The sequence below is a fragment of the Anas platyrhynchos genome, chromosome 1, assembly GCF_047663525.1.
Source record: "Anas platyrhynchos isolate ZD024472 breed Pekin duck chromosome 1, IASCAAS_PekinDuck_T2T, whole genome shotgun sequence".
NCBI lineage: Eukaryota > Metazoa > Chordata > Aves > Anseriformes > Anatidae > Anas > Anas platyrhynchos.
The window spans coordinates 64,442,155-64,466,840 of record NC_092587.1 but is presented as its reverse complement, the minus strand read 5'-3'; the positions used below and the strand labels follow the sequence as shown (position 1 = coordinate 64,466,840).

Below are 24,686 nucleotides of genomic sequence, written 5' to 3'. Positions count from 1 at the left end.
AAGGAGGCTGGTGTGCCAAGTGCCTGCATGCCGTGGTCCTGAGAGGTGCTCATATGAAAAAATGCCTTGCCTGGCTTCCTAGGACGTGGCTGCAGCCTGACGGGGGGTGACTAACAGATTTTGTTTCCTCTCTCCCACTGCCACACGTGCCGTGCCGTGCTGCTCTGGATGTCCACGCTGCGCCCCTGTCCCCAGCCCAATGACACCGATGTAAGTAGGCACAAGCTGGGACAAGGGCATCGCTTTGTGGTTGTGGGGTTGTGTGCCAGCATGGGGCAGGCACTGTCCCTTGATTATATTCACGGGAGGCAGCCCAAGCCTGTTGCAGGCTGTACGTGTGAACCCCCAGGGAGTGAATGCTGCCTCGTTGTGGCCGTGTTTCTCTGCTCGACGAAGGAGGGACCCCACTGGGGATGAAGTCCAGAGCCACTGCTATGCGAGGCTGTGCTTGCATCTGTGGGCAGAGGGATGTGTTTTAACATCCTCCCTCGAGCCACAAAGAGCAAGCTGGAGTGCCAGCAGTACTGCAGACAGGCTTGACCATCACTGACCCTCCTTTGGAATCGAGCAGGGGGATGGAAACCTGAAAACACCGAGTTTGGTCTGCAAAACTCGAATTGAGAAACAAAGCCTGGCTCGGAGCGACGGCTCTGTTGTGGTTTGAAATGGCAAATTCACCTCTTCGCATTCAGAATCCTCCAGAAGGGGGGCTGGGACTCCTGCGTGAGGGTTTTGCAGGAAGAAAGGACTGTGGGGGAGAGCAGGCAGGCTGCGCCACGCGTCAGCATCCTTCCCTGACCCTGGGAAACCTCTGGCAGGAAGGGGACCCCATGTACAGAAACGGCAACGCCGTGTGTCAGCTTCCTTTCCTCAGCTGCCAGGGAAAATAGCACTGGGAAATAACACAAAGAGACAGACACGGGCAGCCACCGCAAACCCAGAACAATTACGAAATCAATGAGCACCTGAAGGGCTGTGTTACTCACCACTTAACCCCTCCTGTCCCCACCCGGTTCAGTGTTGTGAAACAGATGTCAAATCCGGTACCCAAATCCTAAATGAAACAAATGGACGGTGCCTGGGGCTGCACAAGCACCATTCACATCCTATTTTATCATTAGCTGTCCGGAGAATAAAGAAACCAGCAGCAACAACAGCAAAAAATCCCCGCCTGCAAGTAATCCTGATCTAAACGACCATGCCGGGTACTCAGAGCAGATACTGGCAGCTGCTGAAATGCACGCTGTTTTCTTGCCACAGCACAGTAACTTCTGCTAGCAGAGCCGGAGAGCTGGCTGCTGCCCCCATCCTTCCTTCCCAAGCACAGGCACCGTGCACGGGCACTGCCTGGCCGACCTGGGGCTGCTTCTTGGCTTGCTCAAAATGCCAGCGAATTTGCAGGGCTTTTTACGGGGCGCTTTGGCTGAGCAGCCCCAAAGGGGAGTGTGTAAGATGAAAGCACGCCGTGATTCAATTCTGCTTTTTCCTTCCAGTGCAGTGCCTTGGATGGTGCCTGCCCACTGAGCTGCCAGGATGAGGTAAGGTTCCCAGATGTCTCCTCCATACCTGTGGTGGGATGACTGACCACCTGCTCGCTGGAGGCCTTTTTCTCCCCAGACATCAGGTGTTGCCTCTCATCTCTCAAAACATTGCACTATTAGGGTAGGACCTCATGCTGTTGAGACAAACCTGCATCTTAGGTCTTCCCCTAGAAGCAGTGTCAGCTGTGAGATGTCAGCTGAGCCCAGCAGGGACGTGTGGACTCCAGCCAGCGACTCTAAGGAGAGTCCATCTCTTTTAAGGCGGGCCCACCAGTGTGCTGGTCTGCCAAAAAGAGTGGCTGGACACCCCTCTTTGTATTTATGCCACTGCTCTGTATGTCTCAGGCATAGTCAGGACATCAGATGCCATGTCCTGGATGGTGGGATCCCCAGAGAATTATCCTCCTGTGTTCATCTAGAGTCCTGATTTTTCCTTGTGAGGCCTGAAGGTTTTCGTCTGAACTCCGTGCCTCCATTTCCTGTTCCAGAAACAAAATCAAAATAAAAAATGGTAAGACTAGAAGAGATGTTTATTTCATGAGTGTTTATAAAACTCTGAAATCAGAAGGTGGAAAATAGTTGATACTTTATTATTAAAGAGGGGTGCTCTCCAAATGCCCTGTCACTGCCTGCAGGATGTCTCCCTAAATGTGTTTTGGCATTTGTTAGAGACCATCTCTGTCACAAACAGCTAAATACCTCAAAATTGAAGCAGAAAGGGAAAAATCAACGGCCCAAAGGCTGTGTTAGCTGAGGGAAGGGGTGAGGCGTGGCAGTGCCAGGGCCGAGGCTGCAGACAGCAGCGCGCAGCGGAAGCCACCGCTGTGCCATCTCTGATGTGGCTTCTCTTTCATCTCCACAGGTTCTGAATTGCTTCCTCATTGATAATAATGGCTTTATACTCATTTCCAAAAGACCTGCAGAGGTAAGAGAGCATAAGAGAAGGAGGGGAGGGTGCTCTGCGTGTTCCTGAATAACACAGCAGAGCTGGTGAAAATCGGTGAGGTGCACTGGTGTGACAGGTGGCCAGGGTACGATGAAGAATTGGGGCATTTAGTGGACTCGCGGAGGTAAAATGAGCAAGGAAAATTACTCAGAATATTAATAAAAATATGAGCAACAGAAGTTGCCTCCTTTTTTCCTGCTGCCAGTGCCTCCACGAGCAGTCTGTAGTGCTCAAGGGGTGTAGTTTGTGATGAGACACCCTGTTCACCTCGGGTAAAATCAACACCACCGGTCACCGCATGGTTTAGCTGTACTGTTCTGCTCTCTGGTAAATGCAGCACAAACCCGTGCATTTCAAAGCAATGAAATGCCATGGATTTGGATGTCAAAAGGTGGCGTGTGAGAACAGCCTCATAAACAACGAAGCAGTATGTCAATGGCAAGAATGGGCTTACAGAACAAATGGAAAATGAAGCATTTTGGTCTAAACAGAAGTGTGAATTTCAGTGAAATCGTGTAGCCCTGGAGTTAACAAATACAGTGTGCATATTTCTAAAAGGCAGTACACGTGATGTGAGAAATTACCTACTTCAGGGTGAAACAAACAAGTTGAAATGGTAATTAAAAATAAAATAATAAAACACCTGGTGGATGTGATTGGGACAAGCAGTGCAGCTTCCACAAAGGCAGAAAATCTGTCTTATCAGCTGTACTTCTTTGAAAGTGTCGGCAAAAAATGGTAACAGAGAATGAATGGCCTACCATATCTCCCTTTTTCAAAAAACCTGTAGCAAGGTCCCTCACAAGAGGCTGTTCAAGAGGTTGTAGTTATGAGTGGAACATGAAGTAGCGTCATTGATCTCAAAGGAGCTGGGACAGAAAAGAAAGAAGAGGAATAAAACAGGATTTTTAGAATGAAAATCTGCGAGTCCCACAGTCTCACATCTGAACTTGTCTTGGTGAGCATACCCATAGCAGGATGGCAAAAGAAGCAAGTGAATCCTGCAGACACTACATAGTAAGTTCAGAGAGGCCAAATCGGGCACTGCTGGGGCTAACGAAGCAAAGTGAATCTGCACCATGGTACCAGCAGGGTGGTACAGACATATAAAGGGGGCACATTGCAAGGAAAAAACAGTCTCTTTTCTGTCAGGAAGCTGACCTGCCTGGCACAGTGAATATTTCATTAAAAGTGCCTGGTCAATGACTTCTTGTGCCAAAAAAAAAAAAAAAAAAAGCAAATAAAAGTTGAAGAGTAAGGAAGAGAAATACTGCAAATACGTATGGGCTCCCTACTATGGCAGGCCAGATCCTGCTGCGTGTTCAGTATGGGTCAGTAGTCACTGTTTTGTCCACTGACTTCCAAGGCGTGTTCAAAGGTGCTGTACTGAGCCCTATCACGTGTCCAAAGATAAAGGCAACTGCACCCTTCAGGTACCACGACTACTGCTCATCCTCAGCATCACCCTCCTGGGTTCTGTCTATTTTTCCTGCATCTTATGAAAAATGTTTTGTTTTGTTGTTTTTTTTTCCAAAAAGCTCATCTCTGAAAGATCTGACTAGCAGAAACGTGGCATTATAGTGGATTTGGGTAAATTACAAACGTTATCCACATGCCCCTGAGATCAGACATTTGGGCAGGCACCAGCGTTGTCATCTCCAGCTGTTACCTCCCCTGACCTTGGAGAGTTCACCACTGCTTTTCTTCCCAAATGACTTCTTTATCTTGATCCAATTACTGATTTTATTTCCCAGTGGCACCACTAGTGTCCAGACTCTTAACCCCTGTAGGGAATTCAAGACAAGCAGCATTAAATAAAGCCTGTGTTCCATAGCCTTGAAAGCTGAGTGATGCTGCATGGGGCTAATTGCCACTCCCTGCCCTCTGAGGACCCTTTGGGATGGGGGACTGGCTCCCAAAAAGCTTCAGGACTGCTGCCTTCTCCCTGGGGCATCTTACAGGGCTTTTCTTCAAGCTCTGCTCTGGTGGGACTCCAGGGACAAGGGGTGGTGTGGCAGCTAGAAGACCAAGATCCCACCAAGCCGAGTAGGGGTTGTGGAAATGGGGTAAGAAAAGGGGTGAGAAAAGGGGTGAGAAAAGTTAATGATTGCTCAGACCCTTTCAGTTCTGCCTGGGATGGTTAAAATCCAAATGCTCGAAGGGAAGTTGGTGTTACGTACTGATTTATACAGTGAAACACCTTCTAAGGCCTGTTGGGAAGAGGCTCATATCCATGCCAGGCTACTGGTAGATGATTACCATATGACCTTAGGTAAACCTGCCTACTTTTTTTTTTTGTGTGTGCGTGTGTGTTTTTTTCAGTGGAAATGCTCCGCTCCAAAAAATTAAGTCCTCTGACATCTGGTAATGCATGCTAAATGACTGGGGACCTACCCAAGGAACAGTAAGATGTCCCCACAGACTGCATGGACAGTTCTGTCACATATGGGAGCTGTTTGCTGTGACAAGCCCCATGAACCAGGAGGAGACACAGCAGCTCATATCTAAATTTTTATTATTTATGAGTATTTTATTTACTTGCTTGTAAACCAGGCAGTGGAGTTAGCAGATTCTGAGAAATTCTGTAATGGATTTGTCATGATTTAGTAATCGGGAAAGCCAGAACTCTCATCTGTTTGAAGAAGTCTTTTAGAGCAGTGGTTCCTGGATGTAGGGTTGGGACTGTATTTGAGGTTATTGACCCCAAAACATAAATGGGTCCAGAGGGCCACAAACTCCACTTCTAATGCAGGCATGTAAGTAGGATTTGGGGTATGTATTAGGTCTCTAGACAGACTGGATCAGCTGGAGCAGAAGAGAAATTTTACTTTAAAATTGGAAAATGTATGCCTAACAGCTTCTTTTTTGTTGTTTGCCTTTTTTCTTTTTTTCCCTTTCTTGCAGACTGGAAAATTTCTTGGTGCAGTGGATGGCTCAGTAATGACCCAGCTGCTGAACATGGGCATGTTCAAGAAGTAAGTGGGGGTCCCTGCTCTGTGCTCCTCCTTCCTCAGCTGGTGTGTGGGGCAGAGCGCGTCAGGCTCCTCCTGTAAGCAGGGCAGGATGCACGAGTGGACACATACAGAATTTCACAGAATTTCTAGGTTGGAAGAGACCTCAAGATCATCGAGTCCAACCTCTAACCTAACACTAACAGTCCCCACTAAACCATATCCCTAAGCTCTACATCTAAACGTCTTTTGAAGACTTCCAGGGATGGTGACTCCACCACCTCCCTGGGCAGCCCGTTCCAGTGCCTAACAACCCTTTCAGTAAAGAAATTCTTCCTAACATCTAACCTAAAACTCCCCTGGCGTAACTTTAGCCCATTCCCCCTCGTCCTGTCACCAGGCACATGGGAGAACAGGCCAACCCCCACCTCGCTACAGCCTCCCTTAATGTACTTATACAGAGCAATAAGGTCACCCCTGAGCCTCCTCTTCTCTAGGCTGAACAAGCCCAGCTCCTTCAGCCGCTCCTCATAGGACTTGTTCTCCAGGCCCCTCACCAGCTTCGTCGCCCTTCTTTGGACCTGCTCAAGCACCTCGATGTCCTTCTTGTAGCGAGGGGCCCAAAACTGAACACAGTACTCGAGGTGCGGCCTCACCAGAGCTGAGTACAGGGGGACGATCACCTCCCTAGCCCTGCTGGTCACAGTGTTTCTGATACAAGCCAGGATGCCGTTGGCCTTCTTGGCCACCTGAGCACACTGCTGGCTCATATTCAGCCGACTGTCCACCATCACTCCCAGGTCCTTCTCTGCCTGGCAGCTCTCCAACCATTCCTCTCCCAGCCTGTAGTTCTGCTTGGGGTTATTGCGCCCCAGGTGCAGGACCCGGCACTTGGCCTTGTTGAACTTCATACAGTTGACCTCATACAGTTGACCTCATACAGTTGACCTCAGTCAACTGTATGAGTCAACTCAGACAGTGACATGTGGCACTTAATTTGCTTCCAGAGCTCCTTTAGATGCCCACCCTCTTCCCTGATGTGCTTGACCATCGTCACCCTACACCCTGTTTTTTTCCCACCTGCAAAGCCTTTCCAGGAGAGGCTGCCTGAGAGGCCTCCAGAACTGGCATTTCAGTTGGCTGAGAGCATTTCTCTCTCTCCTAAAATACCTCTGCTCACCCCACTGCATCCCCACAGTGCATGTCAAAAGACAATTCAGATTTTTGATGGCTTGAAATTAGGAACTAGAGGGACTTGAGGTAGATACAATTACAATTCTTCAACTTCAGACTCCGCTTCGCTCCTGACTTGTAATTAGGGACATATTTCCTCCTGTGCTGACCCAGTTGCATTAATCCAGGGCCTGTATTTCTCGCTTTTCACAGTCCAGCCCTGGCTAAACAGACAAGACACATTTAAGCAGGCCACTGCATTAGTTCTTCCACGCAGAAACCTTTTTGTAGGATCGGGCCCAAGTAGGAAAAAGCAGTGCAGGCTGGCGTGGGCGCCCTACAGGTGGTTGTGTTGCCCCACAGGTGATTGTGTTGCCCCACAGGTGGTTGTGTTGCTTGCCTTTGACTGCTTGCTTGTTTTGCTTTTCTTCTAGGGTGACCATGTATGACTATCAAGCGATGTGTAAGATACCCTACCACCACCACAGCGGTGCCCGGCCGCTGCTCAGTGTACGTATCTCTGCACCCAGCCTTCCCTGCTGGGACTGTCAGTGGAGGCTTTCTTTTAGGACATCCCCAGCACTATGGTGTAGCATATCCACCCAAAAAACTTCATAGTTGTTTGCCTTCAAGTGCTGGGAAAGTCCAGACTCATCAAGGCAGGTTTCTGAGGCAGTGGTGGCCACCGACAGAGGTTTCCAATTTGGCTCTTTATTGGCGTGTAGGATCTTAATGAAAATTAAGACCAGGAGGACAGGAACCATACTATGCCAGGCTTCTTCTGCTATAAGCTGCGACACCAGCTTGCAGCTGAAATCAGCAGAAATACTTGCACAGGGTGTAGTTTTTCTCAGCAGCCCAAGAGGGAGAGTCACATCTTATGGCATGACATCATCATTTTTTCTAGGAAAAGAATTTTCGAGAAAATATTCCCTTTTAATAATGTTTCACATTTTTTAACAATATGTCAGTTTTCACAATGACTATAATGAATCTGGATAGATAAAACAATGTGATATTAATTAAAATACTTGCTTGATCATATCCTTGAGAATTACCAAAGCCAGGTGAACAGGGAAGAGAATAAAAGGGTGAACCTCCAAACTTCACCTCTCTCTTCACCCTCTTAGCAAAATCTTCAAAAAGGAAGAAGTCCATTTTTATAAATACAATGTTCAAAGGAAAAATCAGTCACATCCCCAACCATTTTACTATTTGCTGACTTATTTTGGTTGAAGATAAGCCAGTTAGCAGCAATTGAACATTCTCTTGTGCCTTGTGTTTTGGGCTCGAGGCTGCATGGGTGTGAGTTGTGAGGGGGAGAGATGAAACTTAGCCATGGTTACCAAGAGAAGAACCAGCAGGATCCTCTGCTGAGCAACTGGCCCTGGGACTGTGCTGGGTTTCCAATTTGTAGCTGAAAAGAATAAAAATGATAGAAGTCATGCCATCTCGAGGAAAAGCTGGATGAAAGCACAGTTCAGTGTAATCAATCAATAGCAGATAGCACTAACTCCTGGACAATGCTGTAGGCTTGTCCCAGAAACACCACTTGCAATTGGAATATAAAAGCATCCTGCACTGGTGGTGTCCCATTTAGCTGTATTTCTCTCCTGCTCTGAGCTCTCAAGGTCATCCATACTGGAGAGAACTCATCGAGCAATTACATCTTCAAAGTCCTTCACGCATTTGTGATAAACTCCCTGACCCTGACTGGGAGGGGTGAGAAAATATTATTAGCAGCAAGGCAGCTCCGCTGGTTTTTGATGTATTTTGAGAATTTTCCAGTGATGCCCAGACCTTGAATTTCCAGCCTGTCTTTAGGAGAGCTCTGAGTAGTGGAGGGAATTGGTCTGAAACGTGGGGTCCTGCCTAACAGTTATAAATCTTCTGACCAGGTCCTTATGGTGTTTATGGTGTTTCTTCTCATTTCCTCATTTCTTCTTTCGTTCTCCAGCCAATTTATGCCTTTCTAGCTGCAGTGAAATGGCTGATAAGTGATTTCCTCATGTGAGTACAAAAAGATATGGGTATTTGGGAGGCTCAGACCGGCTGGGGTGAGCTGAGAAGGCCATGAGCAGGACATTGCTGTCAGCCTTTTTGTGACAGCCAGCCCGGTGTCTCTCTCCTGGGAGGCAGAAAGCTATTACTATTCCCATTTCACACACGCAGAGGCCCTGAGCAGGTCTGGGACTTACCTGAAGTCACTCAGTACAAAGCAGCAGAGTCAGAAATAGGACTTGGGTCTCTGGAGGCTCCATGCAGGTCCTCGATGCTAAGTCCTCCTCCTTGTCTCATTCGCCCACGATTTGTGAGCCAGGAAGCTCAGATCTGAGTGGCAGGCAAGGGAGAAGATGGGGAGGGGAGGGAGTGCCTTGGATCAAGCCCTGGGTTCAGGCTCACCTCAAACTCTGTGGGGGGAAGTGAGAGTAAAAGCTCAAATTAGGACCAAGCTCAAATTGGGACCGAAGCTGCTCAGCTTGCTGGGCCCAGGCTGAAAGCCTGACCCTGAGCATCTCAGCCTGAGAGGCTGAAAAGCCCCAGATCCTGGGCCTTGAGCTTACTGGCACGGCATAATTCAGCCTTGAAGCTAGTGTCAGCTCCCTGCAAGCTGCCTGTGCCCACTCGGGTGGCTCTACAGTGACTGGATCCAGCTTCAGCCTCTGGGGCTGCCACGTTCATCCCTTCCCTGGCGAGGTACCCAGACGGTGTGTCCGTCGTGAAAAAGCCCGCTCAGTTATTCCACAGAATAGATCCCATGATACGGAGACATGCTGTGTCACGCTGAGCAACCAAAATCAAAAAAAAAAAACAAACAAACAAAAATTGGAAAAAAAATGATCTCCGACTTCCTCTGCCTGAAAATCCACAATAAACATTTTAGAGCTGGTATTTGCCAGGCCACAGAGCCATCTCCCTGCCACCTGCACCCTTCCCAGCTGCTGAAAAAGCATCCTCTGTTCTTGCTCCTTTGACAGCTTCCTTTTGGAGTTTAACATGAGCACCTTCTGGCACGCCGACAACCTGGCAGACGGTGAGTACGCGGGAGTCCAGCCACCCCTTAACACGTGAGTGTCACAGCTGCTGGTGGCAGCAGGAACTGCGTGGGGAAGCCGAACCTCGTGCAGAAGCTGCCAGCCCATCACATCTCCCTCTGTGGGCACTGGACGCCAGCTTCCAGCTCCCAACACCACCCATCTCCATCCCATCCCCATTTCAAGCTGCCCAAGCAGCAGAGCCATCGGGGGGAAGCCTGTGCAGCTCAGGGCGTGCTCTTCCTGAGCACCTCACCCTGTAAGTGTGTCCATCACCACAAAGCCCTTCACTTGGAAGGACTTCCAGTCTTTCGTGATGATGGCCCGAGGGACAGGACAGCGCAGGGCTGGGGCAACAGGCTCTGTGGAGCTAGCCAGAAAGCCTGTAAGGTTCAGCTGAGAACAGCTTCCTTGCATCCTTCTCTTCAGCCATCCCACTGGGTTGTGCTGGATGGCTCAAATAACGCACTGAGGGTCTTTGCTTTCCCACTGGACCCTCTCTGGAAGGCAGAAGGTGGTGGCACGTGCTCCTACAGGCAAGGGACATCAGTGGCCCGGAGGTGACCCTAAGGCACAGGTGTAGACTGCACATCTACATAGCAGCGTAATTATTAGATGTAATTATTTCTTCCTCGCTAATTATTCAGCACTAACGGCACTTTGAGTGGATGCAGAGGACCCTTCCCTGCTAACAGGGGGGTTGAGTTCTCCTGGTGTAACAGGGAACCACTTGTTTTCAGAGAGCAGAAAGTCCTTGTAGTCAGAGAGCCAGCGCAGTGCCTGGGTGCTGTCCGTCCTACTTAGCTCCTCCAGAGAGGCTCTCCAGACATGGCACCAGAAGCTGCACATCTCTGTGTGGCCCTGGCTGCTGCTTTAACTTGCATCAGGATGAAGGGAGTGTCCCCATGCAGAAATCAGTGAGGAAGAGAGAGATGAGCAAGTACAGCGCTTCCAATAGCACAGGAGGGACACGGACAGCCATGGTGTCCCTGTAGAGAGCTGTTAAAGATGCTGGATGGCTGCAATTGGATTTAATTTTTGCTAGAGGAGATGTGAGGGGAAAGGGAGGGGGTTCTTGCTGCTCCACTACTCATCACCATTTCCTCTTGTGCTTTCCTCATCATTCTTGCATCACCTCCCTGCCTGGTGCATGCCAATTCATCTCTTCGCTGTGCTGCCATCATGTGAAACTGCCACGTGGCTCCATCTTCACTGTGTGTGTGTGTGCTGCGCCTCCAGCCAAGGCTGTCTTCCATCACTGTAAGTAGAACCACCGTGTAGCCAGAAGAGGAGGATCTAGCTAGAAATCCCGGGCTAGGAGTGACAATTTTACGCCTTGTGGGGAACTTGGAGTAGGGTGTTGTGGTTGCATGGCAGTGCCTGGCTCCATTTCCCCGCACTGCAAGGAACGAGGAGATGCTGTTGCTGGTTTAGCTGGCTGAGCTGGTGATGGTAAAGGTCTGTCACTGAGGAGTCAACACAAGAAGGGACACAGCAGCCTCCGGCAGGCACAAACAAGACCATCCCTCGTGGCCATAGCACAGGTGGGCTCTTAGCTCACTGTAACATGGTTTGGCCTTCACTCCAGCTCCCGGCTGCCCCCACCTTTTCAGGCATTACACCAAAACCACAAGCAACTTGTGCCTTCTTGCAGAAAAATCTGTTTGGGTCTTGTCGTCTTCAGATATTCAGAGGCAATTTAAGTCCTCTTTTCCACACCCCGTGGCTTAGCCCCTCTGATGAATACCAGCCCAGCTCCAGGATAACGCAGAATTACTTTCAAGCAGTTTAACTGATAAGTATGTGCTGTAGCTCATAAATCCACTCTTGCAGGCAAGCTAGAAATCCCTCCAGACAGAGTCCAGACTGCGGCTGTGTTTGTATCTCGCTGCTTCCATATCTAGCTCGTGTTTGCTGGTTTGCTCTTTGCCCGGCAAGACGTATGTGTGAGACAGAGATAGAGAAATAGACACTTGGAATGTGCCTTGCTGTGTGAAGGAGAGGAAGAGGAGGAGAGCGTGGCTGGGGATGAAAAACCAAGGGTCCATGCGTGGGGGAGGGAGTGGCAGGGTGGAAGGAAACCATTGGGGCTGGAAGGAACGGGCTGCACGTGTTGTTAAGAACAGGCTGAAGATTTGTGCCAGGGATGTTAACATTTTCTTGACTGCCTGCCAAGGCTGGCGAATGCAAAACGTATGGCGAGGAGACATTTTCTGGGAGAGAAACTAAGTATACATGTATGTTTATTTGAGGTTATGTACGGAGGAATTAACAGTCGGGGATCTAATGTTCACCCCTGCTGTGTGCACCTCCGGCCCTGCAGCACTGCTCCTATTTCTGCTTCCCAAATTCTCGTGCTTTCTGGAAAGGCGAGGCTGGAGCATGGGCACGATTGATTCAGACTGCACTCCTCATGCAAATCTGCTTCTCAGGGATGGTGAGAAGACGTTTGCTGCCACAGCTTTTTCACTGCTCAGCATCTCTTTTCCCTCTGTTTGTAAGGGCTTCTGCTTCTATGGACATCACCACAGATTCAAAGGCCTTTAATTAAGCCCAAAATACTTCCCGCCAAGGCACGCAGCCTAGCAAGGAATATTTCTAGAATTCTGGAGCTCAGAAAAGTTTCTTTCTGACTGCATGGTAAAGCGCACAGAGGATAATCAACTGAAATCCGCATTTTGTATTTGTCAGTGGCAGATTTTTTCTCCTTCGTACCCGAGTAAATCCAGTGACTCGGTGCAGATATTGATGATTTATGGCAGTGGGAAAGGGTTCACAATCTGGGCTGCACTGTGTGCAGCAAGGAGCGGCGGCTGCCTTTGCTGCTCGGAAGGACTGGTTGCCAACAAAGTCTTTGTGGAAGTGCAGATGGTAGCAATGACAGCCAGGAATTAACTCACGCTTTGCTATAAAGTTTGCAATTTGTTATCAGCTCCTCCGACTGTTTACTAATCCCCGGCCACCAGACTCTCGGAGCTGCTGATAAGGTTTTGATGTCCAGCCTGTGCGCACAGAGCTCAGCCCCAGCGAGCTGCTGATGGTGTGCGTGCTGCCGGGCTCCTCTGAGCTCCCCAATACTGCTGCAGCTGCATTGCTTCCAGGCAAATTAAGTGGCAGCGGGCTTAAGCATAATCTCTGTCTCGGGTCTTGTCTCCGTGCAGAAGTCAGGGATTTGAAAGTGGCTTATTTTCATTTAGCCTGTGCCAAGAAACTGCTTTAAGATGGTCTGTGCAGGGGCCGTGTGCCAATGTAACCGCGTGGTGCGCGTGATGAGGTTAACCCAGAGCCAGTCTAATTGCCGGCGTCTGTGAGTCCTCCTCTTAGGGACTCAGCCCACGCTGCCAGGGGATGAAGAGCCCCTACAGGGGCCAGCCCTGGTGCATTTCTCATCGCTTACGGCCTTGGTCCTATGCGGGAGCTGAAGCAGGGCTGGTGCAGGTCGGGGCTGCGAGCGGGGCTGGGCTGGGCGAAGCTCCAGGTGTGCCCTGGCTGTGGGTTTGGCATCTTCTTCACTTAACTTCTCATTAAGGCCCCTTCTCAGGTCACCTTTGTGGTCGTCACAGCTGTCTTTCTGAGCAAGAAATGCCACAGCCTGCCCCAAAAGGTGTCTGCTGCTGTGACAGCCCTGGGCAGCACTGCCATGCGAACCAGAGGCTGACACAGCGGGACCGTGATAGTTGGTGGCTCAGGGATGGACACAGGGTCTGGCCACATGCATGTCCCTAAGACAGGCTGTGCCTGTGGCAGTCTGGCTGCAGGTTATGGCGTTAAAGCATTGTTTTCCCACTAGTACAACAAACTAAGGCTGAAGGAAAGAGCTCCCGCCCCGTTCTTCAGCCACCTTTAGTCCTTCAGGAGCTTCACTGGCCAGCTTATGGTCAGCCAGTAGCTGCTCGGAGCCGGAAAGCACTGGCAGCTTTTGTCATCAAAGCAGGAACGGAGATGGTGAGAGGCTTCCGTAGCGCTCGGTGAGGCCTTGACCATGGTGCAAATTACCCCTCAGGACCACGGACGCCCTCCCAATGCCTTTTTACCACACACTGACCGGCCCAAACCTCTGTGGCTGCGTTTTTCTACCAATATTCGGGACGAGCTGGTGGTCCCCAGGTCAGGGGGGCTGTAGCCCCTGGGCCTGGGGCCTGTGAGGCAAGGCCTCCATGCCCAGCCCCTGCAGCTGGTGTGGAAATGGTCCTCGTGCTTCTTGTCTGTGCCTCAGCTGCTTCTCCCCTAGCAGCACAGCCTCACATTTCGATCAGAGACGCTCCCCTGTGTGCCACAGAGGCAGGAGCTGCCTTTGCTACCTCCAGCTGCAGACAATAATTGCTGGGCTGGCCCAAGCGAGCGAGGCAAGGACTTTGCTGAGCGCCCAGAAATGATGCCCTCGCTTCTCTGGGGGGGCTCAGCCAGGCAGCTCAGCTCAGCCTCATCCCAAAATTAGCGTGGGAGCCCCACAGAGTGTGACTGGGGAGGCTCGGCCAGGCCTTCACGGCCACCTTCTGCTCCCCTGTGGGTGCAGGCCAGCCCCGTCTGCTGGCAGTGTTTTCTATTTAAAGACGCTTTAAAAAGCCCTCTGGGGCAGGCAGGAGGGACTCAGGAGGGTCTCCGGAAGGCAGCAGGTGTGGTAGGACCCCCCCAGCAGCCCCACACCCCAGTTTCTGCGGGGAAAAAGGATGGGGAATAGCGGGAGCATCCCTCGCACAGCCTGGGTTTCCCACACCACCTAGTGGGAGCCGGCTTGGCTGCAGCGCCCCGTGGTGCTGCTCCTCGCTCCGCTGAGCCCTGCTGGGCACCTGCCTGGCTTGGGCCCTTCTGTCACCAGAGCTGAAGTCCCCCATGTCCCAGGGCAGATGTCCCCGTTACAGCTCTCTCACCCTGCCTGTTCTCGCCCCCGCCGCAGCTCACAAGCACAAGAAGCACGACACGCTGCAGCCCTGCGACACGGAGTACCCCGTCTTCGTGTACGAGCCGGCCATCAAGGAGACCAACGGGCTGATCGAGTGCGGGGATTGCCAAAAGTAAGGACGACAGCTGCCCTGGTGGCACTCGGACACCATCCCCAGGCCACGGCATGGTCACGGCCCGAGACGAGTCACCCGCTGCTGTGCCCTGGGCTGGGGGCAGCACGGAGGGACTGTGACCCTGTCACGGCTTCTCGATAGAGAAGGAAGAATTTAAGCCATCTGCTAATAAGCAGAGGTGGCTGCAGGAGGAGGGAGGGTGTTTTTTTTAAAAAAAAAAATCTCTTTTCCACTCCGCAGATTTCAGAAAGGAGCTTTTTTTTTTTTTCTGTTTTTTCACGTTTCTGGCAAAAGTTTTCTCCTTCGAACATTTTCCTTTTTGCAGTGCTTTCAGCATTCCTTTTTCCCCTTTTTATTTTCCCTCTTTTCTGTTTTCCTACAGAAAAAAAAAAAAAAAAAAAAAAAAGGAGGGATTAGGGGAAAAAAAAAAAAAAAGAAGTGTTAAACCAAAAGCAAGCAAAACGTGGGTACCCTATTTTGCTTTCCGTCTTCATTTTAAGAGAACGAGCAGTCAAAAATAACAGAAAAGTCATTGTGAAAAGAGGCCGTTCTCAGCAGTTGCGTAGCACCGTCAGGAATCGCGCATGGAAGGGGGAGAGGAGGAGGAAATTTCCACTGGCCCGGCTTTTCCTAGCGGGCTGTGACACAGACCCGCACAGAGCAGGCCAAACAGATCTGGCTGGAATCCCTCATAAAGAAAAGAAAAGCCTTACCTGCCTTGGGTCTTGGACAGACTGCAGGAAAGAATTAAAGGTCAGGAAAACAGCCTGTGCTCGGCAGCTGGATGAAAAATGGGCCTCGCTGTGCGCTGTCAGGGAGCAGAGGGCAGGTTTGAGAGACACGGACGAGTCCTCAGGCAGGGGGTGACACCGGTGAGTGCACCCACGGGCACAGCAGCCTCCTGTGTGCAGAGCCACACCTGAGCTGCCCACTCACCCCTCGTGCGTGCACACTCATGCACAAAGCCACACACGGGGCCGAAACACGTGGCTGCCCTTCTGCCCTGCACACAGGAGCCCTCCAGCTCCCGCACAGCCCCTCGTGCAAGCCCTCACACGGATGCCCTCGGGCAAAGGCTTGCATCCAGACACATCCTTGCCTGCACGTGCCCATCACCAGCCCTTTCTGCTGGTCTCACGGGGAGGGACTGACAACCTTGTGGCTGCAAACTGAAGCTGTGCAGGGAGCCTAAGCACCAGGTGGCCAGTCCCGTCATGCAGGTGTAATGCGTGGTGTTACCGAGCTCCTCCAGTCATCACTCACATAATGAGGAATTTAGCAGGACTCTGCCCCCTGAGGAGCTCAGCACGCACAGCCTCACCTGCTGCAGCCACATGTGTACATGCACGTTGGTTGGGTGCTGGCACGGCTCCCCGTGAAGCCAGGGCTTCTCAGACACTCCTCTGAGACCTGCTGCCCCACTCCGGTGTGCCTGGGGAGGGCCCCTGCTGGGTTTTGCTTTTTTTTTTTTTTTTTTTTTGGTTGGGTTTTGGTTCCAATTTTGGCTTTTCTGCCGGGTGGAGTTGTACTGAGCCAGGTGGGTGCTTCCTGAGGACAGCAAGGTGTGCGCTGCTCCTCTCCTGCCTTCTGCTGACACCCCCCTGCCAAGCTTCTCTGTTTCCTTTGGCCTTCTTTGCTGGGGTGAGCAGGGCCAGGCGATGCCGGGGCTGCGATTTCTCTGGTGCTCTCTTTTCCCCACAGGATGTTCGTGGCACAGCAGATCGCCAGCAGCAACCTGCTGCTCCTCGTCACGGATGCCGCCTGCGACTGCAGCATCTTCCCACCTGTGCTGCTGGATGCGAAAGAAGTCAAATATATCCTTCTGCATGCCCTGGGGCTCTGGGGTGGCTGGGGTGGAAAAACGCGTGGTAATTCCCACGGGGAAAGGGGTGGAGGGCATGGCCCGGCTTGTGGGCCAGCCAGGGCGGGCAGGGGAATGGAACTGATGTGAGGGAGAGGAGGCAACAGTCCTGCTGCTGGAGCCCAGCTGTGCTATTTTGCCATTTGTAGCTGGGAGGTGGCCGCCTGGCCCCTGTCCTCCCCTGTCCCAGGGGAAATGCCCCAGGGCCCTGTCTCTGTGCCCCTTCCTTCTTCCCTGCCCGTGTCCTTAACCACCCTGCACACAACGCCTCGGTGAAGTGCGACCGGATGCGCTCGCAGAAGCTGAGGCGGCGCCCGGACACGTGCCACGCGTTTCACCCCGAGGTACAGCAGGTGGGAGAGCACAGGGCTGGGCTTTCCTCGACCCCAGGCACCTCGGCTGTGCACACACGTCCCCTGTTCCTGCACACATCGTGCCTATGGTGTGCCCGTCCAGAGACGCAGCCTGGTGGATCCCCCTTCCTCGCAGGAGGACATCACAGTAGTGACACCTGAGCAGGGCTTGAGCTCAGGTGGTGGTGGGCTTTTGGGTTTCCTCAGACCAGCCCTCAGCACGCCTTCCTCCTGGCTGTGCTCTATGGCTTCTGCAGCCCCTGCTCTCCCTCCCGAAAGCGAGGGGAGCACTCGCACCATGCCACCCTGGCAGCACGCACGCTGATACCTTGTCTGCTCTTGTCCCCCAGGAAAACGCTCAGGACTGCGGCGGTGCTGCCGAGCTCTGCGCCTCTCTGACGCTGCTCCTCCTGCCCCTGGCACTGCTCCTGCGGTGACACTGCCCACGGCAGGGACACGGCGAGGGACGGGGCTGCGGCAGGACAGGAGGCAGGGGCACCTGTGTGGACGCCCTGTGTGACTCCCTGCGGCTCCAGGGACAGCAGGGGTGGCCGGCACGGCTCAGACACGCATCTGATCCGGAAACATCTCCAGGCGTGGGCTTGCCTTGAGGACGGGGCCGTGTGTGACCTGCCGAAGGAGCAGGAGGTTCCCTCTGCCTGCTGGATTCACGGCAGGAGCAGCTCGGGTGCAGCACTGCCCTGCTCGGGGAGGCTGCCCGTGGTTATCCGGGGTGAGCAGCCCCTGCCCTGAGCCTGGTGTTCCCAGCCGGGGGGCACGGGCCGTTTGTCACAGAGCTTTACGAACAAGGGGTGGGGAGCACCCATTTTTCTTCTCTTTTTGTATGAACTGCTCCGTACCACCTCACTAAAAAAAAAAAAAAAAAAAAAAAAAAAAGGTGTATTTTCTATAGATGTTGAAGTTTCATCGTGTCACGTTTGGTGCTAAACGCAGCCCTACATCCCAGGAGCTCCTTTCCTAGACAGAGGAGAGGAGTGACTGCGGTACTGGGAGTGAATCAGGCTCCAGAGGGGGGGGGTTTGATCTCCATCCTGCAGCTCCAGTGACCTGATCAGAGTCAGACGCAGCTGAGGAAGATGAAGACAGTGCAGGAGGAGAAGGGGCTCTGTCAAGCCCGAGTTGTTCAGAGCTCGGGCTCAGCTTCCCACTGGCAGGAGCAGCTCCCCAGGGCTCGGTGCTGTTGCCCTTGGCGAGGGTGACCTCGCTGTCAGAAGGGATAACGGCCCCAGCTCCACGCAGCTTAACAAATTTGTGTCAGCACGCATTGCCCTGCCGTGGCTGATTTCAGGTGCATTAATCCACAGCAAACGTGGTCCCGTGAACGGAGCTGTGCTGGGAGAGTCAAGGCGTGAATCACACCCAGCTCGGGTTCTCCAGACAGTCAGTGCACTGGAGGGAACAGGGCAGAGGTGAGAACCCAATTATTTCCTAAACTAATAACTAAGGGTGGAGGTTTGCCTGTGTGCCCTACCTCAAACCTGAGGCGGTGCTGGGAGATGGGAGAAACGTCCCATCGAGTGCCCCCCGCCACAGCTGGGTGCATCAGACGCTGTGAGCATCCGCACGCGCTCCCCACCTCGAGTCACGCTACCAAGCTCGTGACGGAGCGAAGGAGGTGACTGGCCCTTCAGGTACGACCAGACACGGGTGACTTCATGCCACAGAAAAGCTTTTACACCAGCTGCTTGCAGCTGGGAGAGGGCACAAATGTGCCAGGAGGGCAGGCGAAGGACCCACCTGACAGCCCCGCTGGGTTTTACACACACCTCCTCGGCCAGAGCCCCAGGATAATTTCCAGGATGCTTTTTCCAGGGCAGCCCAGCTCCGACCAGCTGCAAGGCCAAGCTCAAACCACGCGCCCAGGTCCAGCACGGCTGGAACCAAACACAAAAGGCACCTCTAATAATTTGCCTCTGTCAGGGAAACCCATCGCTGCTCCGGGAACACAGCCAGGCATACACGATTTTTCTCATCTCGTTTACAGCTGGAGCGGTTCGGTTTTCATACCAGCTGTGAGGAGCCTCTGTGCCCGGTTGTTCTGTGCCAGCGTTGAAGCTGCTAAAAAATGAGATCAGCTCGAGTCTCCGGGGCAAACGCCTCCGGGCTCGGAAGCAGCAACAGCTCTGGTGTTCAAACACCAGCTCTACAGGAGGGGAGAAAGGCAAATGTGGAGATTTGAGCTCGTTCTGGAAACACCAGAATGAGGGCTGAGCGGGCAAAGTCTGCACACCGGGTAACTGCTCACCCACACACAGCCCCCGTCCCCAAAGCCTCCCCTCCTGGGGTGAGCAGGATGGCCCACACCCAGGAACCGGCCCCACGAAGCTGCCCAGATGCTGCCCGCTGCTGAAATACTCGGGGATGCTCGCACGTGGTACTGCCCTGAGATCCAGGCTGGTAGTTCTCCAGCTGTAGCAATTCAGATCTAGGGATCTCCTCCAAGGAGATGAGTATTTTTTTTTAAGGAACTTTATCCAAAGCACATCAGCTGGCGCTCAGCACTTCTGGAAATCAGCCTTGAGAATTGGGACTTGAGCACTGAAGACAAATATAGAAGCACTGACCAGCGGGAGAGGTTGGCTCGAACAGATTGCTTGATGGCACACAGCAGGCAGGGGAATAAAACAATAAAAAGGAAAAAAAACAAAAAAAAAACAAAAAAAAAACTTGGTTTTGCAGGGAAGCCTCCAACAGCTTCAACCAAAACAAACTCAGCTCCTTTGTCCTGATCACACATTTAACTTACTTCCAGCTCCTTTTAAAAAGTTACACAGTGGCCTTAGATGTTCACCCCGATTGCAGCACTGCAGTCCATGCTCAGGCCAAGCCCACCCTTCGCAATGAATGAAGCAAATGATCCCAGGCAGAGGCCAACACACGGCCACAACTACACGCAGAAGAGGTAGGGCATACGATTTAGGACTGCCTGTGCAACTTGTAAGTATCATTCCAGTTTTTGAAAACAAAATAAACCCAATTCATCTTCAAACATGGTAGCTTTTTTTAGCGTAACTCATGTAATCTGGTGCAGAAGCTCTCTACGCTCCTTGAACTTGCTTTGCATTTATAAAAAATATCCATCCTGAGACGTCAAGCTGACACAGGTTAGTTAACTGGCGCTGGCTCTCTCATAAGCCTCTGCAAAACACCCATCTTGTGTCAAGTGACTGATAAACAGCCCAGCTGTGGATGCCCGGGCTCAGTGTGAGCCAACCCAAGAGGAGGATCAGGCAGATCTTGTTGAGGCAGCTCACAGATGGCTGCTGACAGCTGAGGGAGATGCAGGAGCGCCAGGAGGAGCACCAGGCATGGGGCTGTTGGTCAGCCTCGCTCCCTCCCCAGCCAAACACGGCTCCTTCCCACAGCTGCGTGCCAGATGATCGGTCCCTTACGTAGGTACAGCCTGGGAGACGTTTCCTCTGCACCACTAACTCCAGCCCAGCCTTCCAGCAGAGCTCTTCCCAAGCTCAGCTGACCCAAAAGCCCACCCCAGCTGGTCACCAGCACCTGCCCTCCTCCCTCCCCGATCTTGTTCTTCTGTCCCTCCCCCTTTTCCTCCTCACAAGCTCACATGAGAAACAGTGCCCCAGGCTATTTCCCTGGGGAAGTTCAGAAGAGCTGTGTGCCAGGGGATATCTGACAGCGCCGAGCAGCTTGATGAGATGGTGGCACCAGGCCCACCCAGTAACACCTCCCTCCCCCGTGCCACTGCCAGCACTGTACTAGAGCTGGTGACTCCAGAGAGCACGAAGTGAGAGCCTAAACTAGACAAAAATCCTGCTTCTCTGCCAATTAGCACTGCAACTAAAAGGCAGCGTGGCCCACAGACATCCTTGTCAGACAGCGAGCATCAGCTCAACGCTATGTGAACAAGCCCTTAGGCACCAGTTTGGTTTCTGGACTTTTACCTGTGAACAGCGGGAGGAAAGGAAGCCAGCACAACTCCTTCAAGCTTCACACACAGCGAAGAAAAACCCCAGCTAGACAGTGCTCCATTTGGTTCTTTTATTAGCGAAGTTAAGAATACAGCAAGTAATAAGATCCCATCTTACATGGAACCATCACCGGAGTCCCCAACCATCAAAACCCCAGAATGTGCTTCATTGCTTTCAACAGTAAGCAATTTTTAAAAAGAAATATACTGAACAAGGCCACTATTTAATGGGGAAGGAAAGAAGCTGTAGGTCCTAACTATTCTATGGCAATAACCTGCACACAGAGCAAGCAAGCCTCTGACTGCTGAGAGTAAGGCATTCAGGTGCCAACCTGGGAAGAGTTCTCAGCAAGAGCTACAGAAAAGTGCACAGCTAGGTTGCTTTTATTGGAACACACAAACTTCTTGAAGGGAGAGACTGACTGGGTTCAGAATAGCAGGTGGAGTACTGTGTTTCTGTAGTAGTTCTGTGCTGTGTAGGACCAGGTTACAATCACCCTTCAGGGAGTGAACGTGGGATGAGCCGGGATGGAGACGGCCGCTTCTGCTGGTACTGTTACAGAGGTATCCCAAAGCCGTACGGACAGCTCTGATTCGGATATGCTTCCATACCCTGCTTCCCTCAGGCACCAGCCTGCTTCCTGCCAGGCAGCCCCACGCCTTTGTCAGGGACGCCAGTGCTGCTAGCCCTTACATCCAGCTAATACTGCTCTTTACTTCACCTTTGTACCACACCGACCTGTGATAAGCTGCTTCTGGCCCTACTGGCATCCAGAGTAGCGATCCTACTGAGAACACGTCCCTCTAAGCTCACAGACTCTGCTGCAGCAGCTCTTCCTGCAGCCGACCTTGCTCTCAGAGGCTTTACAAAGACCCCAGTCGAGGGGTGAAGCCTTAATATCCACCAGTCAACTTCACGAAGGCATTCTGCTTCTACTTGACTCCATTAGGCAGAGCAACTCCCCGAAACACTCAGTAACACCCAGCATACTAAAAGATCTTTGCAATCTACATTTTTTCCCCTTGAAAGACAAAAAAACTCAAATTTGCATTTTATTAAAAAAAAAACAAACACCCTTTTACCTCCCTTCTTTGTGAACTACAGCATTTTATGAGCTGTTTAACTCATCACGAGAGGTAATTGCTCCGAATTTCCAACTAAACGCTCCAAGCAATACCTGTGCCATGACAAACAAAACGTTCAAGTTTCATCTTACAACTCCAAAGATTCTCCTTCAGCCCGGCTTCTGACTAGGCTCCAAAGATCAAGCTACATCAATTAAGCAAGAGCAGGGCATACACCTCCCCTTATATAGGAGGTGTGTCTGCTCCACAGCAATCCAACTGAACTCTTCGTTTCAGGTTTAAGAAATACCAGCAGTCCCATTGCTAAGGTGCAGATGGGAAGCAGACCTAAGGAAAAAAATGGAACTGCATTGGGCCGATTGTGGATTTTTCCTCCTAAGAAGAAAAACCTGCAAAAACTTCCTTGGCATATGGAGCCTGACACATGAGAAGGTAATGTGCTTGAGGTCTGCAGTAACTGTTCACTCCAAGCCTTGGAGCGCACAGCTTCCTCTTTCCAGTCAATCTTAACCCCATCTCTGTTTCCCCTCACATGCTCAACTATCTTTTGACAAGTGCATTACCATCGGTTGTTCAGACAAAACAGGGCAGGACTCACTCAGACGGCAGCCATCTACTCAGCAGGGGCCTTTGGGTATAGGCAGGCACTGATGGAGTCGGACCTTTCGCCGTCCCACGTGCAGTTATCCCATGACGCTGCGATTCGGATGATGAGAACCAAAACAGCTTACTGTAAGATCCAAAACTATATTGGCCGAGCAAGCTTGGAAGGCAGTTGTCCCACACAGTTAAGCAGAGCACAGATGGATCTTTCAAGTTACTCAAGTAGAACTGGCTAACGCTGTGACCCAAACGACAACACGACTGATCCAGCCTTCACAACCCTCGTGTACGTGTACTGAGCCTACTCCAAGTGCTGGCCAGGACCCCACGCTGCCCAGGGGCATGCCCAGGGCATGCTGGCCACCAGGCAAAAACGCAGGGCCAACATGCTTCACTCCTGGGAATTTTACCTGGTCCTCCTGCAATCATTCATTTTGTGCAAAATTGAAACAGTGTGTGGTACTTGCATGTTGCATTCTTTACAAAAACCCTTTTCCCCCCACCCATTGTTTAAAACATTTATATAAATTTATTTAAACAGAAAGTTAGAAATCTTATTTACAATTTGCTTTTCTCCCAAAAGAGCATCTAAAATCAACTCCCAAACCCTCCAAGAGGATATAAATTTAACCTCGATTTTTTTTTTTTTTTTAAAAAAAAAAAAAAGGAAACTGCTAAGCTATCCCTCCCCACTTCTACAAATAAATATGGCATTGAACAGAAGCCGATTTGGAAAGGGTCCTCTGTAGCTCAATCTGTAGATCCCAAGAATAAATTAGGGTTTCAGAATTTCCTGGTCTTCAAATTGATTCATTCCATTGCTTGAGGTATAGAATTTATCTTGATTAGTCAGAATCCCCATGAAGCTCTGTGCTCCATCAGCTGAAACTTGGATTCTTCTTAGGTATTCATTTCACTAGCCTGTATGCTTCAACCGCGCGTGCGGTGCTGTTTTGGTTACGACCTTGGGCTGAAGCCTGGTGTTACTGCATCCCGTCCTCTTCTGTGCAGCCTCCTCCCACCGTGAAACGGAACTCCTGGAGGTTCGACACCCCGTGGAAATGCACAAAGGCGCCAGCCACTACAAAGACGTGGAACAGCTGATGGGAGTGGAACTGTGAAAGACAAAACACTTGTGATCAGCCAGGGGACTTTGAGTAACTGGGGGCTATCCCATCTCCAAAAAAGCCATACATTCAGCTGAAGTACACAGTAACACGTAGCAGTACCTCAAACCACAAGCTGCAGAAGTAAGGTGTGTGTTAAGCCCAGCCCTCTCCTACCATTAGAGGAAGGATCAAGTTCTCCACACGCACATCCCCACGCCCTTTTCCTTCAGTCATCTGAATCAGCTGATCAACCAGCACATACACTACATAAAGGCTACAGCATATCTTTATCAAGGGACAGCAATAACTTCAAAGCTTTGGGCAAAAGTCTTAAAAATAACACGTTTATTAGTTCCTCAACAACACTGGCTCGTTGTTGATAAGGGCTACCTAACGCATACAAACTCTGCTCTGGTCACAGGTATAAGTTCTACCATCTAGATTTTCAGAACATTATTTTACTTCTCTGCCACGAAGAAACAGAGCAGAAAAAAAAATGGTATTATGTGAAAACATAGAAACAACCAGATGTTCTCAATGAATGTCCAGGATGCTATTGAATATAATAGAGCAGAATGAAAACCATGAAGGGGCTACTTGACAAAGCACAGCCTTGTTCTAGGGAAGCTATACCAATATGGGTAATGCTCCAAAAATTTCCATAAATGTGTATTTGTAGGCTCCATGGGAAGCTTGGAAAAGAGCTGGTGGTACACCAGTGCTCCTGGATCATATCTTACTATTGTAAGAAGGTTTAGTTTGGCCATTTAAATTATACATCACCGATGTTTACACCTAGCAAACCAGGGCCATGCAGAATTTGCTAACAACCCAGGCCTTACTCTCATTTCTGATCATCTTTAAGGGCCTTAAACTATTTTAATGGAAGCACAGTTGCCTGACATCTCTCCCCATAGGTCTGCCTCCCTCTAATCTCTGTTCATGCTCCATTCAATTTTTTTCTTTGCACCTTTCCCACAGATATCTACAACACAGTCTTCATGACCCTAGCCCTCCTCCCAGCTTTTCCTCCCTACCCACACCACCTTTCTTTC

The 24,686-nt window shown here is 51.1% G+C and overlaps 2 protein-coding genes, 1 long non-coding RNA gene and 1 pseudogene across 13 annotated transcripts in view; 1 reads left to right on the top strand and 3 right to left on the bottom strand.

Annotated features, from left to right (window-relative positions):
- The window catches only part of CACNA2D4 (calcium voltage-gated channel auxiliary subunit alpha2delta 4), a 108,919-nt gene extending 91,171 nt beyond the window's left edge, over window positions 1-17,748 (top strand). For 4 of the 5 annotated variants that reach the window (XM_072039791.1, XM_072039789.1, XM_072039798.1 and 1 more), the window contains 11 exons: window positions 196-210; window positions 1,494-1,538; window positions 2,404-2,466; window positions 5,392-5,462; window positions 7,046-7,121; window positions 8,569-8,621; window positions 9,590-9,645; window positions 10,886-10,906; window positions 14,544-14,661; window positions 16,366-16,869; window positions 17,229-17,748. In XM_072039791.1, coding sequence (XP_071895892.1) covers window positions 196-210; window positions 1,494-1,538; window positions 2,404-2,466; window positions 5,392-5,462; window positions 7,046-7,121; window positions 8,569-8,621; window positions 9,590-9,645; window positions 10,886-10,906; window positions 14,544-14,661; window positions 16,366-16,615 — 768 coding nt within the window. In that variant the 3' untranslated portion in view covers window positions 16,616-16,869; window positions 17,229-17,748. The remainder of the gene's footprint in view (window positions 1-195; window positions 211-1,493; window positions 1,539-2,403; window positions 2,467-5,391; window positions 5,463-7,045; window positions 7,122-8,568; window positions 8,622-9,589; window positions 9,646-10,885; window positions 10,907-14,543; window positions 14,662-16,365; window positions 16,870-17,228) is intronic. The other variant, XM_072039794.1, reaches the window with a different exon arrangement.
- Window positions 7,492-15,504, bottom strand: LOC140002752 (uncharacterized). Its single transcript, XR_011810152.1, has 3 exons — window positions 15,378-15,504; window positions 8,810-9,022; window positions 7,492-8,028 (listed from the first exon to the last, which is right to left on the bottom strand). It is a non-coding gene; the product is annotated as an uncharacterized lncRNA (long non-coding RNA).
- Window positions 11,250-12,323, bottom strand: LOC140001402 (uncharacterized; annotated as a pseudogene).
- Window positions 17,749-20,890: 3,142 nt separating the features above from the next.
- ADIPOR2 (adiponectin receptor 2) overlaps window positions 20,891-24,686 on the bottom strand; it is a 44,413-nt gene continuing 40,617 nt past the window's right edge. For 6 of the 7 annotated variants that reach the window (XM_072035803.1, XM_027454595.3, XM_072036058.1 and 3 more), the window contains one exon: window positions 20,891-23,637. In XM_072035803.1, the coding sequence (XP_071891904.1) occupies window positions 23,506-23,637 (132 nt within the window). In that variant the 3' untranslated portion in view covers window positions 20,891-23,505. 7 annotated transcript variants of the gene reach the window in all.